Source organism: Metopolophium dirhodum, chromosome 8, assembly GCF_019925205.1.
Source record: "Metopolophium dirhodum isolate CAU chromosome 8, ASM1992520v1, whole genome shotgun sequence".
In the NCBI taxonomy this organism is placed as follows: Eukaryota; Metazoa; Arthropoda; class Insecta; order Hemiptera; family Aphididae; genus Metopolophium; species Metopolophium dirhodum.
This window is the reverse complement of record NC_083567.1, coordinates 9,356,551-9,371,678: the sequence shown is the minus strand read 5'-3', so window position 1 is coordinate 9,371,678 and position 15,128 is coordinate 9,356,551. Positions and strand designations below refer to the sequence as shown.

The 15,128-nt window shown below is 27.4% G+C and overlaps 3 protein-coding genes across 3 annotated transcripts; 1 reads left to right on the top strand and 2 right to left on the bottom strand.

Moving 5' to 3' along the window:
* Positions 1–2,712: 2,712 nt before the first annotated feature.
* On the bottom strand, positions 2,713–3,915 carry LOC132951059 (large ribosomal subunit protein uL1). Its single transcript, XM_061022753.1, has 4 exons — positions 3,768–3,915; positions 3,426–3,683; positions 3,019–3,267; positions 2,713–2,943 (listed from the first exon to the last, which is right to left on the bottom strand). Exons 2-4 carry the CDS (start codon positions 3,657–3,659, stop codon positions 2,773–2,775), a joined length of 654 nt encoding a protein of 217 aa, XP_060878736.1. The 5' UTR covers positions 3,660–3,683; positions 3,768–3,915; the 3' UTR covers positions 2,713–2,772.
* Positions 3,916–4,020: 105 nt separating this feature from the next.
* LOC132950768 (protein fuzzy) lies at positions 4,021–8,508 on the top strand. The gene is made up of 9 exons (XM_061022324.1): positions 4,021–4,328; positions 4,768–4,889; positions 5,027–5,168; positions 5,260–5,373; positions 5,457–5,660; positions 5,955–6,121; positions 6,222–6,337; positions 6,468–6,588; positions 8,214–8,508. Exons 1-9 carry the CDS (start codon positions 4,254–4,256, stop codon positions 8,263–8,265), a joined length of 1,113 nt encoding a protein of 370 aa, XP_060878307.1. The 5' UTR covers positions 4,021–4,253; the 3' UTR covers positions 8,266–8,508.
* A 579-nt stretch (positions 8,509–9,087) lies between these two features.
* LOC132950767 (RNA-binding protein 28) lies at positions 9,088–14,620 on the bottom strand. The gene is made up of 10 exons (XM_061022323.1): positions 14,371–14,620; positions 14,084–14,252; positions 13,536–13,800; positions 13,219–13,471; positions 12,856–13,024; positions 11,823–12,037; positions 10,019–10,168; positions 9,612–9,953; positions 9,345–9,485; positions 9,088–9,269 (listed from the first exon to the last, which is right to left on the bottom strand). The coding sequence occupies exons 1-10, from the start codon at positions 14,461–14,463 to the stop codon at positions 9,156–9,158; spliced, it is 1,911 nt and encodes a 636-aa protein (XP_060878306.1). The 5' UTR covers positions 14,464–14,620; the 3' UTR covers positions 9,088–9,155.
* Between the last annotated feature and the right edge of the window lie 508 nt (positions 14,621–15,128).

Genomic DNA, 15,128 nt, shown 5'->3' with positions numbered 1-15,128 from the left:
GCAGTAATTCAGTTATTAAAAGGCTTAAACTTTGATCTAAAAATGTTAAAAGCCATACAAGTACCTAGGTAAATGATACTTTTTTTGTATTAAATTTTATAAATCATATTTTTACATTATATAATAAAATAAAATTAATGATATAATAATATTTTCTATGAACAAGTTTATTTATATTTATTGGTTTTAAAATGTATTTCAACAATGATCATACATTTTTGGGAAGAACCTGCAGTGACTAACATAATATTTATCTTATAAAATTTATATTATTTTCTAATACTTCACACTTTTTTTTTAGATAAGTTACAAGTAAAAAAGGTTAAATAAATGAGAATTAAGACATTTTTGAAGAATGTGAGTTGAAAAACACTAGAAGTATATAGATATAGATAATATGATTAATACATCTTCAATGATCAAAAATTCCAAAAAAAAATGTTGGGTACTAATGAGAACGTATCTGAGGAAGGATACTTGGGTTTTATCCAAATATTTAACTAATTGTTAAAATACAATTTTAAGTTTATTCACTTAAAAAGTATTAAAGACTAATATGACATAAATAATACATAATACAAAATTAATATTAAAATAGAATAATTTTTAATGTAACCTACCTACTGCTAAATCTCATATTGTTTCAATTTTAAATTTCACATACAACTGAAGTATTTTAATTTAAATTGTATGTATTCTATTTGTGATAACCTAACCTAACTATAGATTAATAGAGTATAATCTGTTCAAGTTTAGGAACATAGTCGAGGCAGGCAATACCAATTTGTCATCCTCACCTGTCAACAGTCTACAATACCAGATCTACAAATCATGTAACCCGGGACACAACATAATATTAGCGCCCCTATGCTCTATGAGTTTAAAATTTGAAATTTATGCCCCTCTATGATCCTGGACTGACTATCTGTATAATTGCCATTCCCCTGCAAACAAGTATCACAAATATAGTTCGATCAAACTATGTTTCTTAACTTGAACAGAAAACACATAGATACCTCTTGATTAATAGTTACAGAACCTGAAAATGCTGGGTAATTTATGACTAATAAGATCATAAAAACATCCCCTTAATTCGCGGTAAAATTTTTATATGGTAAATCTGTAAGATTGAGATGAGACTACACATTGGGTATGGCGTCTTCATAATATTGAATTAGATAAAAAGTTAAATAAAAAAACCCCAAAAACCTGCATAAGTCCATCTCAAGCTGGGTCTACACAGAGAATTAAAACAAGTGTTTGTTTAGCTAAGTAGTGCTATGTGTGAACCTGGCATTACCAACAAAGAACATACCAAATTTGCATTCAGCAGAACCATTGTCTTATTCTGTGTCAGAACCTAACAATATCAATACTCAAATATTGACTTACAATCATGAACTAAGATACTATCTTAGTTAATGCTAACAATCAAATTTAAATGTTAAGATATTATCTAAGGCATCTATTGTTATTAAAATTTGTATACAAGTTGAGCATTTTTAACTTGTAATACTTGACATAGGTAGTTATTATCTACTTTAAAATGAAAACATAATTTAACTCCTATGAGGTGCATTATAAGATAATATTATTACTTTAAAGTCAGAAAATAGGTCAATATTAAAATTAACAACACAAAATCTGTTCTGCTATTTGCAAATTTGGTATATTTTACGTGTGCAAATCTAAGTCAACACTTGTGGGTTTGACATTACCTTAATGATACAGCTATCGCCTCAGTTCTAATGTATTGATTATCTTTTGGGGATATTTAAACAGTACACCAAATACAAATATAATATTAAAAATTTGAATGTTTTGTTAAACATTTACATAATTATTTTTCATTAATTCATGTATGTAAATGTTATAAGATAATAATAACTATAGGGGGACGGAGTGGACGAGCAGACCAAAGCGTCGGCTGCAACGCAGCCGACCCAAGTTCGATACCTTGGCCGCGGGCAAGTTTTCTTCGGACAAGTCACGGTGTCCGGAGAACAAGTGCCGCCATCCCCCCCACCCGGGGAACAGGTGCCCCATTAAAAATTCTGCCAAACACAACACACACGTGTACCAACCTGCCCAATTTAAAAACCTACAGTGCCCTACCCCACACCTAATGGCCTGTTGCCGTGGGTTACCCAATAAAAAAAAAAAAACTGAATTTATTAAAAATAAATAATTATAATACAGTGAAACATCCATTTAATAAAATATTTTTCAGAGCCAACAGAATAAAATTAGATTGAAATTAATTTAACGATTTTTTTTGAGACTATAATATATGATAGGTCAATACTCTGAGTACATCTAATAAAAACTTATTGGAAAAATATTGTTGTTTAAAATTTACTTTTTTTAATGTTTAATTGTCGTATTTAATGTAGAAACAATAAGTTCCAGACGTACAAGCTAAAACACAGGTTATATCATTTTTACAATTTGTGTTGACTATTAACAAATTATTATTTTATTATGTAATAATCAATGGTTTGATGTTTCAACCAATAATTGGTTAAATTCTATTTAAAAAAAAACTTTATCGATTTAATTCCATTCTTAGAAACTAGAGTTATGCTGTTGATAGTTTTAGATTAACATAAATACTAAGTAGGTAACTAAGAAAATAATAAACAAATTATTGTTTTACCTAGTTATTCATGAAAAGAAAATTAAAAGTGAGTAGAAATAAATTGAACAGAACGATTATTTCAACTTTGATATTAATGTGGTCTTTATTTAAAAAATTAAAAATCGAATTACACATTAGTATAAACGTTGTGGGGCTCCCATCGTTGACTTGATGTGCAGCGATTTAACGTTTTGCCAATGTTTCTTCAACAACGAAACTAAGAAATTGATTGAAAGATGAATGTTGTTAGCCAATTCATCGGATTTCATGTCAACATGACCAACAGCAACACACAGACACAATACCTTAAAATCAATTTTACACAATTAATCAACAAAATTAGCAGAGAAAAAATGTGTAATCAAACAGGAATTAAATACCTTTTTCATTTGGAATTTAATGGTAGCTTTAACTTCATCAATTTTTAAGTTCATCGATTCTTGATGGGACAAAAGACCAGGAAACTTGCCCGCTTTGTTTAAACCGGGTCCTAACAAACGTGGGATTTGTTTAATAAGAGCTTCGCTGGCTAAGAATGCATCGTAACGTTTAGCCAATTTCTTCACTAACTTCTTGTTCTTGTTGAGCTTCTTCAAGGCTTCAACATCCATGAACGGCACCTTGTTTACCTACAACACACATGCACAACAAATTTAACAAAATTTCATAACGCACCACATTTTGACTCGACACGAGGGTTGCCGGCCACAATGGCGAACGACAATATTAATGTATTAATGTCTTAACGATAACCGGTTAAATGTAGCAGGAAAATTAAAGCGTTTACCTCGGCTTCGTCGCAATGCTGCTGGTCACCAAGAATGCACACCTTCATCTTGGGCCTGGGGATGTGCTTCAGTTTGATGGTGCCGGAGAAACGCTTGTCCTTTTGCGGGTCGTAATTCTTGAGACCAATTTGCAATTCGACCGTTTGCAAAAAGTTTTTCCTGTTTATCTTGGCCTGGCTCAACACCACGTTGACAGCCTCGTACAGCGTATCCTTCGATACTTTCGACGACATGTTGTGTTTGTGTACTTACGTTGACTGTGAAGAAAATTCAATAACAATTATTGGAAACGTGGAGCCAAGGAAACAACTTATAAAAAAAAAAATGTCTGAAGTACTTACCCAAAAGACACGAGTGAGAAAATGAACGCGATACACTTCTGAAAAGAATTTTTAGGTTAAAGTGTATCTACTCAATTTGATTCGGCCATCTACTATAAGTCACAGCGCTCAATTTGGTAACCTGGTATATACTGTACCAGGACCGTGGTTTAATAGTTGTTTACCACGGTCATTGTGGAAAGTGCACTCCCAAATAGATTAAATGATAATGATGGATGATAGTGATAATTGATAACTGATAATAATTATTAAACAAGACGTGTTTGAAAAATTCAAATTCAATAAAAAAATATAAATAAATTTTCAAATATAAATAAATAAATACATTTTATATTTTGAAATACAAATATGAATTTTTGAATGAATAATTCAAGTTGTCGGAAATCTAAATTGTAAATCAATAAAAGGGAAACGATCAACCATATTTTATAATCGCATTTCTTTTGCGCTAAACGGTACACAATACATGATATAATTTTTACAATTATGTTCGACGTGGTGTGCACTACTGTGAACGGTGGAATTCCCGTATTTTACCGAAAAATTAGTAAAATGGATTCAGTAAGTGATTATACATGACGATCATCATTCATCATAGTCCGTTGTATTCTGTTCTATTGTCTTATGTTGATAATTTGTCGAATTATCGCAAAGAAACATTAAAAATTGGCATTTGAATAACACATTTACATTGTTCAAAGTACTATTTGGTTACCAAAAATAAAAATAAACATACAAATAACTTTTTCATCACGGATATATTTACTAAAATACATGACCAAAATCTTTTTCTTTCATTTTGGTACTTAAAAGATTTTTTAATTTTAAACTTATAACTTTGGATAGCTAGATTTTGTGTGATTAAATGTAACAATAGTCTGTTCATCAATTTATTCGTACTTAAACTCATCGGTATTTATTTAAATATATTATATTAAAGTTAAAATGTTGAGTAGCGTGTTAAAAGTCACTTGGTTTACAATAATATGTATACTTTCAGGTACCATTTACTACATTTGCCACATTGAATGCTGTTATAACATTTGCAGATGTACAAAATGTCCAATTTAAAACTATTCATACAGATAAACATTCTTTTATTTGGCATGCGATTGGAGATAGGTATGTGATTATAATTTATATTATAAACTATATCTAAATTCAATAACATTAGTAGATATTTTGTCAATTTACATTTATAAGTATATAACTAATAATTTTCGTCAGTATTTTTGTTAAACTTTATCAAATGTTTGTAGTCTAATTATGGCAGGCATTGGTGATTTGAACGATTCTACAATAAAAACTGGATTGGAACTGATATCGACTTTAATAAAAATGATTATTGGAGATGAAAACATATATAATAAAAATGCAGATAGAATAAAACGGGAAATAAAAGTATGCTCCAAATCACCAACTTAAATGTATACTCTTGTAGGTAACTAGCCAGATTGTAGAGCTTGATATATTATGTTCAATTATTGTTTAGCCATGTTTACCTATTATTGATTATATATTGAGGAGCCTAACATCAGTAACAATAGAAGCGCATTTAATAAATGTAATTGAAACACAGTCTATGAAGGATAATAAATCACTAAATGTAACTACTAACTTAAAATAATTTTTAAAATTGTGACATATTCCACATTCTTAAACCCTATTAAATGTTTTCTATATTTTCAGAATTGTTTATACAATTGGTCCGAAACAATCTGTAGTGATCTTTGTTGGGTGATTGTGGATAAAAAATTGAGTGCAGCAACAAAGGACTGGTGGGAGTTACACATTAGCGACAGAAAATTATTAATAACAATTATTTTGGCTAATTGTTATGACCAAATTACATCGGCTGATATTCCAATTTTCCTGCCTCATTCAAGTACTAAGGTAAATTAATTTACTTGTTAGTTGTTATGGAAATTGTAAAGCCTGTATTAACATGCAAAGCCCTTATTTTCGAGTAAACCTTAAAAAAATTAAGCAAGTATTAGCATTCTAAAAAGTATAAAACAATTATATTTTCTAATAATCTCTTAATATAACAATTATAACAATACACTGTAAAATAATTCATTGGTTAAAATTCTTGTATTAACAAAATTTGTTAAATTAATATTAATATTAGAAATTAAGTTTTTCATTTCATGCAATTTAATTAATCTATAATTCAATAAATTCTAGGTTCTTTTAAGACTAGTATGTTGCATGATTGTACAGGGAGTTTGGACAGCAGCTATTTGTGGACCTACACCAAATCTAGATGATATTGAAATAAGTGCTGCCAAAAGTTTTAGAACGGTTATCAATTATTTTCGACCTAATTATGCTAAGTTTGAATTAACGTCTGGGTAAATTAATAATTATAAAATATTTATATTTTGAATTATAGTATCTTAAGACCATTTTAAAACATATTAATTGAGTTGACGCTTATTTGTTATATTTTAGATATATCATAGTTAACACAAATTTGTTCAAATTTATGCAAAATTATTACTCAAATACTGATGTGCAAAGTGGACTTGTAAAGTTTTACAATAAAATTGCATCGCGTCTTATGAACGGTATTAGTTTTAATTATTATATGAAAATATTTTTCAAATGTGTTCTATTCATTATTACTGATAATGATTTCAAATTAATAAGCTTTCTTTTCAAAATGTTATGTATAAGTATTTTATTTGTCATGTTTAGATGATGTTAATGGAAGTGAAGTCTCATGTATGGGGAAAAATCATAACTATTATGCTATAAATTTAAATGGTATCACATTATGTTTAGCATATCCAAGTAAACATAATATGGTAACAATCAGGTAAATATGGTTTAAATTATTGATCAATAATGATTATACTGTTAACAAGTTATTTAAATTTATTCTTATAATTTAATTATAATATAACTTGAATGTTCTAGTTGATAATTAAATAAATAAATAATTAATTAAATATCACTAATCATCATACATAACTATATAATATGATTATTTTATTATTAGTTACATATAACAATATTAATAATTTACTTAACACCCCAAAGGCAAATAATACAGTGATAACAGAATATTAAAATAATACACATCATACCTTAAATACCTATAAAAATTACAGCAGTAATAAAAACAATGAAATTACTTAAACAGAATTGATTTTAGATGAGTAATATTATGGTAAATGAAATCAAAATCTTTAATATTATTACAATTCATAATCAATATGTTAATTGACCCTAAATGGATTCAACTTTAACATTGGGGTTTAATAAAGAAAGGAATACTGTTTCTAGAGTTAAAAGATTAAAAATATAAACAGTGTGTATATTTATAACAATAAGTGGAAACATTCAATAACTACATGCAGGCTTCATATATTTCAATTCTGTTTTTTTGGCTAACTAATAAACATTATTATACACATTTTCAAATAATTAGACTATTTTTGTGACAGTTAATTTAGCACATGTGCACAATAATTTTTTTTTAAATGGCATGATCTATTTTTAACCAAAAATTATTTTTTTTTGTATTTTTTAATGAATTTTAGTGGTTGAATTTCTTTTCTAAGTTAAAAAATAGCCTACTTATAGTAATTTGATTTATGTTATTTACATGAGTATAACAGATTATAAAGTAGTTAATAATAATAAATACGTAAAATAAAAATACATCCATGCAAATAACATAAAATCAGATTACTATAACTCGGTCATTCAACCACTAAAAATTATTTTTAGTCAAAAATTATTGTGCGCATGCACAATATCAACTGTCACAAAAATAGTCTAATTATTTGAAAATATGTATAATAATGTTTATTAGTTAGGCAAAAAAGCAGAATTGAAATATATGAAGCCTGTACATAGTTATTGAGTGTTTCCACTTATTGTGATCACACTATATACCTCTTAATAATTTAGAACAATTTATTTTATTATTAATAAGATCATGGATGAAATAAATATCAAAATATTTTCGTTCAATAATGAAAAGTCAATACCTAGTTTAAAATTAAATGAAGAGTTAGGGTAAACTAAGTTTTTTGATTTATCATATAGTTCTATTTGATTTGGGTGTATATAACGTATAATGCAATTTGCAGACATTTATTTAATTTAAGTGAAAAATTATTAGCCTTATATCAGCATAGCTGCTATGCAAGTTATAATCTAGTTGTATCATCATAATCACAAATTACTGAATATAGAATTAAATCATCCACAAATATAGAATTAGTACATTTACTGTGACTAAAAACGGAATCTATATTATCATTAAAAAATAATAAAAACAGGAAGGAAGATAATTACTTCAATGAGGGAGTTATATATTTTATTTAATCATGTCATTAATTAATCTATAGTTTCTTTATTTATTTTTCTCTTACTTATATTTTCTTTGATATTAAGTAAAAACTATAAGTATCATTTTTTTATCTGTCATAGATACTATGCGAAGCAAACATTTCAGCAACTTTTATCTGATATCAACACTTAAATAAGTACACAGTACACTCCAGTACTCCACATACTTATTGTTCACTTTTAACAAGTTTAATTTTTAAATATGTTCCGTCCAAAATGTTACTATGTGATTTTAAATGAAATATTTACTATTAATGTATTTAAATTTTTATATTTTATAACTTAACCTTAAGATTTTAGACAATATTTTATTATACTAATTTTATTGTAAATAATTGTGTATTATATTCTACAAAATATACGTGTATTTACTTTATATTTGTTATTTTCTCATTATAGATGATAGTTGAACTAAAACGGACCAAGATTAGAGATTGTCGTAAGAAATAGACAGCTAACTGTTTTTTATGTGCGTTATAAGTTTAGTTTAGTTATTAGTGAGTAACTAATAGTCAATAGTCTTACTACAATTAGAATATACAATCTTGGATTGTAAAATGTTTAAGAGAAATTCATACTCACATTTGTTGTATCCATCTTACAAATGGATAATATAACAAATTTACATTCAGCAATTTTTATTTTTTGTTGTTCACTTTGAAAATAGAGTTATTTTATTAAACTTAAAGATAAGAGCATTATCTGTGTTCTCTTATTGGTTTTTACAATATTTTGATTTTTATATAAAATAATAATTTGATTTTAAACATTAATATATTACATACACATGAAGTTCATATTCTAATATTAAATATTTTATAATATTTATTTAAAAAATGTATTTAATATATTTAAAATTTACACGACCTACCAAAAATATATCCGTGACCCAGCAGCTTGAGAACCTCTAAGTTATAACTACAATGATGTCAATAATAAATAAATTAGATGAAACTCCATTTAAAGAGAACTATATTAATTTATTAATATACAAATATCCAACAGAAATACACTAAATTCTCATTATGCTTCATACCATTTTTTCAATGTTTCCGGAGCCGAAATTTTATTTTTATATTTGTTAACTAGTTTTGAAAATGATGCATCATTTTTAGTATTCTTCTTTTTGCTCTTCACCTTAAATATGAAAAAAAAAATAATTATAATATAACTAGTTGTTGTATTAAATATTAAATTATATATTGAGCTTACTTTTGGTTCTCTCTTCTTCTCGTTTCTGATGGCTAAATCGCGTTTCTTTTTCATGGTGATTTTCTTCTTTGTTTTGACATTCTTCTGGTGAGCTTCTGATTGAATCTTAAGTTTGTACTTTGATCGAATTGCCATGTGCCCCTGATTACATTTGTAACACATATAAGTATAATAATGAAAATAGTTAAATAGTTATTAAATTATTAGTTATTTTGATTAAATATATTGTGTTGAAATTATTACCCATAATGTTTTTTTTTACATTACCTCTTTCGCTGTTATACCAGTATATTCAGGGAGTTCTGCTGTTTTTTTTCTCGATAATGCTGTACTTCTATTGTTTTTATTATTATTTTCTGCATTAAATTTTTTATTTTTGTTATTATTTTCTGCATTAAATTTTTTATTTTTGTTATTATTTTCTGCATTAAATGTTATATTTTTTTTCTTATTATCTGCATTGAATGTTTTATTTTTATTCTCAATAGTTGATGAAGTACTTGGTTGCTGTTTGTTAAATAATGGATTGCTAGTTTTACTTTTGTCTATTCTTCGTTGTCTAGCTTGTAAAACAAGCCTATTTTCAATAGAAAATGCTACTATTGGTCTCTATAGTTAAAATATCAATTATTAATCTCCATACAGAACTATAAAATATTACCTAAAAAACTTACTTTATTTGAATTGAATATCTTTGGGTTGTTATTGATGGATCTGAGGGCCTTCAAAGCATCTTCGTGTTGCTTGAATGTTACAAAAGCATATTCTTTTGAAATTGCTACTCCATTGGGATCAACTTGTTTTAAATTTCTCATAACAACAACCTGAAATGGAATAATATAACAATAGTATTTTTAGATTTAATAGTAATACATTGAAAAAGTATTTTTCTGAAATACTATCATTTAAAGAAGACTAGACAACATTTAAATAAAACAGTAAAAACCTTATGTTAACATGAAATAAACATTTTAGCCAGGTGCGTAATTTGAGGGGTGCAGACAAGGAATTGGTCCCAAACTAGATTTTTATGGGTGGTTACATTTTTAGAACGATTAGGTTGGCAGTCAAATACCTATAGTTGTAAACTGTTGTCATTTTTAAGGAACATATACCACCGTACTAAAGCATATCACAAAAGCTACACTTTAACAGGCAATAACTGATTGATATCATAATTCAGATGGATTTCCATTATGAGATTAATTGCTTAATGTTTATTACTTTTATGTTGTACTTATTTATTTATGATTTGAGGGCTGAGCCCTAGAAAAAAAGTGGGATATACAAATTAGATTAAAAGACAACGGTAATAATAATAAAAAATATTTTAAAAGAGTATAAAAATTTCAAAATAATATTAACATAAATATGAAATTTGAAATGTGGGTCTGAATTGACGGATATATAAGGCCTTAAAGGCTCGGTTTTCATATAATTCCTTTTGAATTGAGGAATATAAAAATTCATAAATGAACAGAAAAAATATATAATATGAATAAAATTATTATTATTTCCTGTATATCTTCATTATTTATTGATTTATTTTGCTTTTCATTTTTACATAAAATAGCTTGTTTAACAGAATAACAGATAAATGATTACATATATAAGTAAATGCATAGATTTTAAAAAATGTATTATAAATATAATATTAATGGTATAAACAAAAAATTAATAATCTATACAATGTCATTTAAATGAGTGTATCTTTTTTTAATCAAACATTCTAGCTTGCAAGTATGTCAATTTTTAAGTTTTATTTGTACAACCTCTACCTAACTGAATTAGCTATCAAGTATGGAGAAAAGCTTATAAATTATAATAATTGTGTTGCTAATTTTTTGTATGTTAGTCTTTCGAAAATGTTTGATATGACTTTATAAAACACAATTTTTGCGAGTGGCTTTGTAATATATCTATTATTTTCACCAAATAAACATATAGCCAATACACATTTTGGACAACTTTAAGAGGATGTTACACAGCCATTTGTTTTTTTTTTTTGTCTAAAAAATGCGTAACTTAACTAATTTACCATCAGGAGAACACATTTAGCTCCGTTAATTTAAAAACTAGAGTCAATCAATCTATTATGAAACTTGATGGTAATCTATTTTTTTTTACAATAGTTCGATTTTGTATTAAGTTATGCTTATATAATATAGCATAAATTAAAAATGCTCATAACTCCTTTTAAATCAGAATTATCATAAAAAACCACATACAAACACACATAATGTTCTTACCCTCAAGTTTCATAATAGGGCAATTCAATCTAATTTTTAAAATAACTGAGTTAAATGTGATCTGCTGAGAGTAAATTTGGTATGTTGATCACTTGTAAGACAGAGACAATAAATATCTGTTTAATGTAGAACTTGCATAAAGTTTCAAGTTGGTCCTTAGTAAGGAAATTATTTTTAATAAGTTTAAAGTTATGGTGTATAAATAGATATAAACGCTATCTTTACTCACTTTCAATACAGCATTGGGACGAGTATATTTTGTAAATAGATCTTTTAAGGTTTTATTATCCATGTTTGCTGGCAAGTTGTGGATAATAAGTCGATTACGAGCCACAAACATGTTTAAATTTTTTAGAACTTGAGATTTCCATTGTTCCAACTCAAGTCTCTTCTTCATATCATGAACAGAAACACCATTTGCAGCTGCTGTACCGACAATTATGACTAGAACATGATTCCAAGTATTAAATTTCATAATTAGACAGTAGTACAACAGAACAATGTGTTAACATCCGATATACTAATGCCGGGTTGCATGAAAAATGTATTAATTTAATAGTTCAATAAAATGTTATGGACCAATCATGGACCACACGAAAATACTTGCAGGGATTAGTTTACTAGGAGCAAAATACTTTTGGTGTCGGAAAAAGAAGGCAGCTTAACCCTCCACCCCAAAACACACTACATTCATATGAAATCATTACACATAAATGATTAGGGCTGGATTTAGAGGAAGCCCTGCTTTTTTAAGGACCCACACAAAATTACCTCTTTTTGGTTTATTTCAAAGGATAGATTTAAAAAATTATTAAAAATATTTTATTTATTTGTAAATAGTCAATATGAAGATGTGATTTTTTTTAAATATTTTATTACTTAAAGCGCGAAGACAGCTTGAGGGGATACTGGATAAGGAAGAAAAATTTAATAGATCCAAGAGCCCAAAATATTTTTTGCCCTTGTCCCTTAAAATTCTAAATCCAGCACTGTTAAATGCCAATGATTAGTATAGATAATAAAACATAACTTATTTTGTAAAACTAAAAACTACATTGGTCATAAAATGTATATATTTTATTATTTATTATTTGAATAGTTCAAGTTAAATTATTTTCTCACCCCATTCGGGTGTCCCTGCCCTGAGTGGCCACTAAATCATGTTTGAAAGACCATTAGCTCACTATTTTTTTGTTAAATGTTTAGTGATTGTTCGTGCAACCAGGCATATACCAAAGCTTATAAAAAAAATATCTCCATACCTCCTTCTTTGATTAAATACAAATTCCTGTTATCTTTATGGGTAACTTTGTCATCTTTATTTTTATCTAGAACTTCTTTATCGATAGCAATTTGAGGTTCCATAGTAGATCCATTAAGAGTTAGCTCTTCAGGAGAACTAGACATACAAGCTTCTACGCTGTTAGAATCCTAATAATAAATTCAAAAACATATTAATACTATTTTTAATACAATTTAAATGTTTGTAGCTAATGCATTCATTGAAACCATTTTTAAATAATAAAAATAATGTTTTACAAACCTTGCATAATTTGCTTGTTTCACATATATATATTAAAATCAAATTGTTTTTACAAAAAGTTATAATTAATGCTAATATTTACCCTGAATTTTACAAATGCTGTTCCTTTAGAATGTTCCGTTAAGCGATCCACGCAAACAAGTGCATAATAAATTGGTCCAAATTGTTTTTTAACAAATTGCTTCAGTTCATCGTTGTTAACACTAAATGAAACATTCTTAAAAAAAACTGTTAAACCTTCTTTAACATCATGAGATTTAAAACGTTTTTTGTTTGATGTAGAAATTACAGACTCGTTGTCATCAGTATTTTCTCTTTTTCGTTTAACATCATTTCTAAAATTATAAGTGTTTATTATTTGTGAGTTACTTGATAATTTAATATAAATGTATAACTCACTCAATATCTGTAGTCTCGAAATCTACTAAATTGTCATCTTCATCTTTTATTGTGTCAAGAGTAAGATAATCTTCAACAGTTTTGGAAGGTTCTTCTATATTGTCTTGATCATTAGATAAATCTTCTTTAATCTCTTCTTGATCTTCAACAATAGCCTCTTCAATATGTTCTTCTTTAACAGAGATATTTTCTTCTTTTTCTTTGGTAGTATGAATAGTTTCATACTTATTTTTTGGTATGGCCCAATCAACAACAATAGATCGACCTTTGAATATTTAACAAAATTAAGGTAATTAATAATACTTAGGTACAACATATTATATTATTACTAATTAACAAAAAGAAAAATAGTCACCACACTGGTTTAAATATTTGTATCGTTAAACATGAGATTAGAAATGAAATGAAGTATAATCAATGAATTAAACATAGAGAAAACTTTTATAATCTTTGAAAATATTTGAAGTAATGTTAACTTTTCATTTTTTGGTTATACAAATACATTTTAGGTATACATATTACATATTAATAACAGATGATAAACTTACCACCAAAGTCTTTTCCGCTGGTGTGGGCAATTGCTTTAGCAGCATTTTGTTTAACAATGAATTGTACAAAACCACAACCAATAAGTTTTCCATCAGGTTTTCGTAGAAGCTTAATATCATTTATTTCACCAAATTTAGAAAAATGTTCTTTTAATTGCTCTTCATCTGTCTATAAACAGTATAAAACAGTTGTATATCTCAGTCGTTATGGATCAATAATTTCATAAATAAATATAACGTAATAATTTTAGAGGCAGAAATAATTTGATTGATCTTGGAACACTCACTGTAAACGGAAGATTTCGAATAATGAGTCTCCCACGGCGATTGTTTGGACATTTCAGAGCTTTGTTTTTGGCAAAAAATATTTTATCTTTCATGATTGCGTCTTGCTATGACTTGCGTCTGACGAAATATCGGTTCGTTCAGTCAAATACTATAGATTAATCTATAGTATTTGGTTCAGACGGTTCAGTGCAGTTTTGTACTCGTCCCTCGTCTGTCAGTGGTACATCGCAGTTATCGCACGACTCACATGGTCACATGTCTGAGTTTTGTATCTTTTTTATGATAACGCATATCTACACATAACCAATATCACGGACAGATTCTATCCGTGACCACCATCAACCATATACCAGTACAGTACAATGGTATAAGCATTTTGTGTTGTGGTATAACCATAAACCTATAATAAACGTAGATTGTAAATAGCATTTTTTTTAAATTCTGAGTGGAACGATGAATGTATTGATTTTACAATGATGTAGAGATGGGATGATTCGGTCGACGGTCACTTGAGTTTGAGTGATTCGAATCATCATTCGGAACGAATCAGTAAAATGATTCGTTCATACAATATTTCGGTCACATATCGTCAATGGGCGATTCCTAGAGACTCTACTAGAGAGGGGATGGTTCGGTAATCGTTAATAATTGAATGATGTGTTTTTTTTTTTTATTTTTGGATCTGACAGACACTGTCTGTCATCAGTCATCACCTTTTAGTCTTTAGGAGAGTAAAAATACTTGGATTTTCTTCAAC

What these genes read in the sequence shown, in the direction of transcription:
- LOC132951059 (XM_061022753.1), bottom strand. Translation starts at nt 3,659, where the DNA reads ATGTCGTCGAAAGTATCGAAGGATACGCTGTACGAGGCTGTCAACGTG. An exon ending in AGCATTGCGACGAAGCCGAG is followed by an intron (nt 3,268 to 3,425) that starts GTAAACGCTTTA and finishes TGTGTGTTGTAG; the next exon opens with GTAAACAAGGTGCCGTTCAT. An exon ending in TTAAATTCCAAATGAAAAAG is followed by an intron (nt 2,944 to 3,018) that starts GTATTTAATTCC and finishes ATTGATTTTAAG; the next exon opens with GTATTGTGTCTGTGTGTTGC.
- LOC132950768 (XM_061022324.1), top strand. Translation starts at nt 4,254, where the DNA reads ATGTTCGACGTGGTGTGCACTACTGTGAACGGTGGAATTCCCGTATTT. An exon ending in TGGCATGCGATTGGAGATAG is followed by an intron (nt 4,890 to 5,026) that starts GTATGTGATTAT and finishes AAATGTTTGTAG; the next exon opens with TCTAATTATGGCAGGCATTG. An exon ending in TGCCTCATTCAAGTACTAAG is followed by an intron (nt 5,661 to 5,954) that starts GTAAATTAATTT and finishes AATAAATTCTAG; the next exon opens with GTTCTTTTAAGACTAGTATG.
- LOC132950767 (XM_061022323.1), bottom strand. Translation starts at nt 14,463, where the DNA reads ATGAAAGATAAAATATTTTTTGCCAAAAACAAAGCTCTGAAATGTCCA. An exon ending in AGATATTCAATTCAAATAAA is followed by an intron (nt 9,954 to 10,018) that starts GTAAGTTTTTTA and finishes TTTTAACTATAG; the next exon opens with AGACCAATAGTAGCATTTTC. An exon ending in AGAAGAAGAGAGAACCAAAA is followed by an intron (nt 9,270 to 9,344) that starts GTAAGCTCAATA and finishes TTCATATTTAAG; the next exon opens with GTGAAGAGCAAAAAGAAGAA.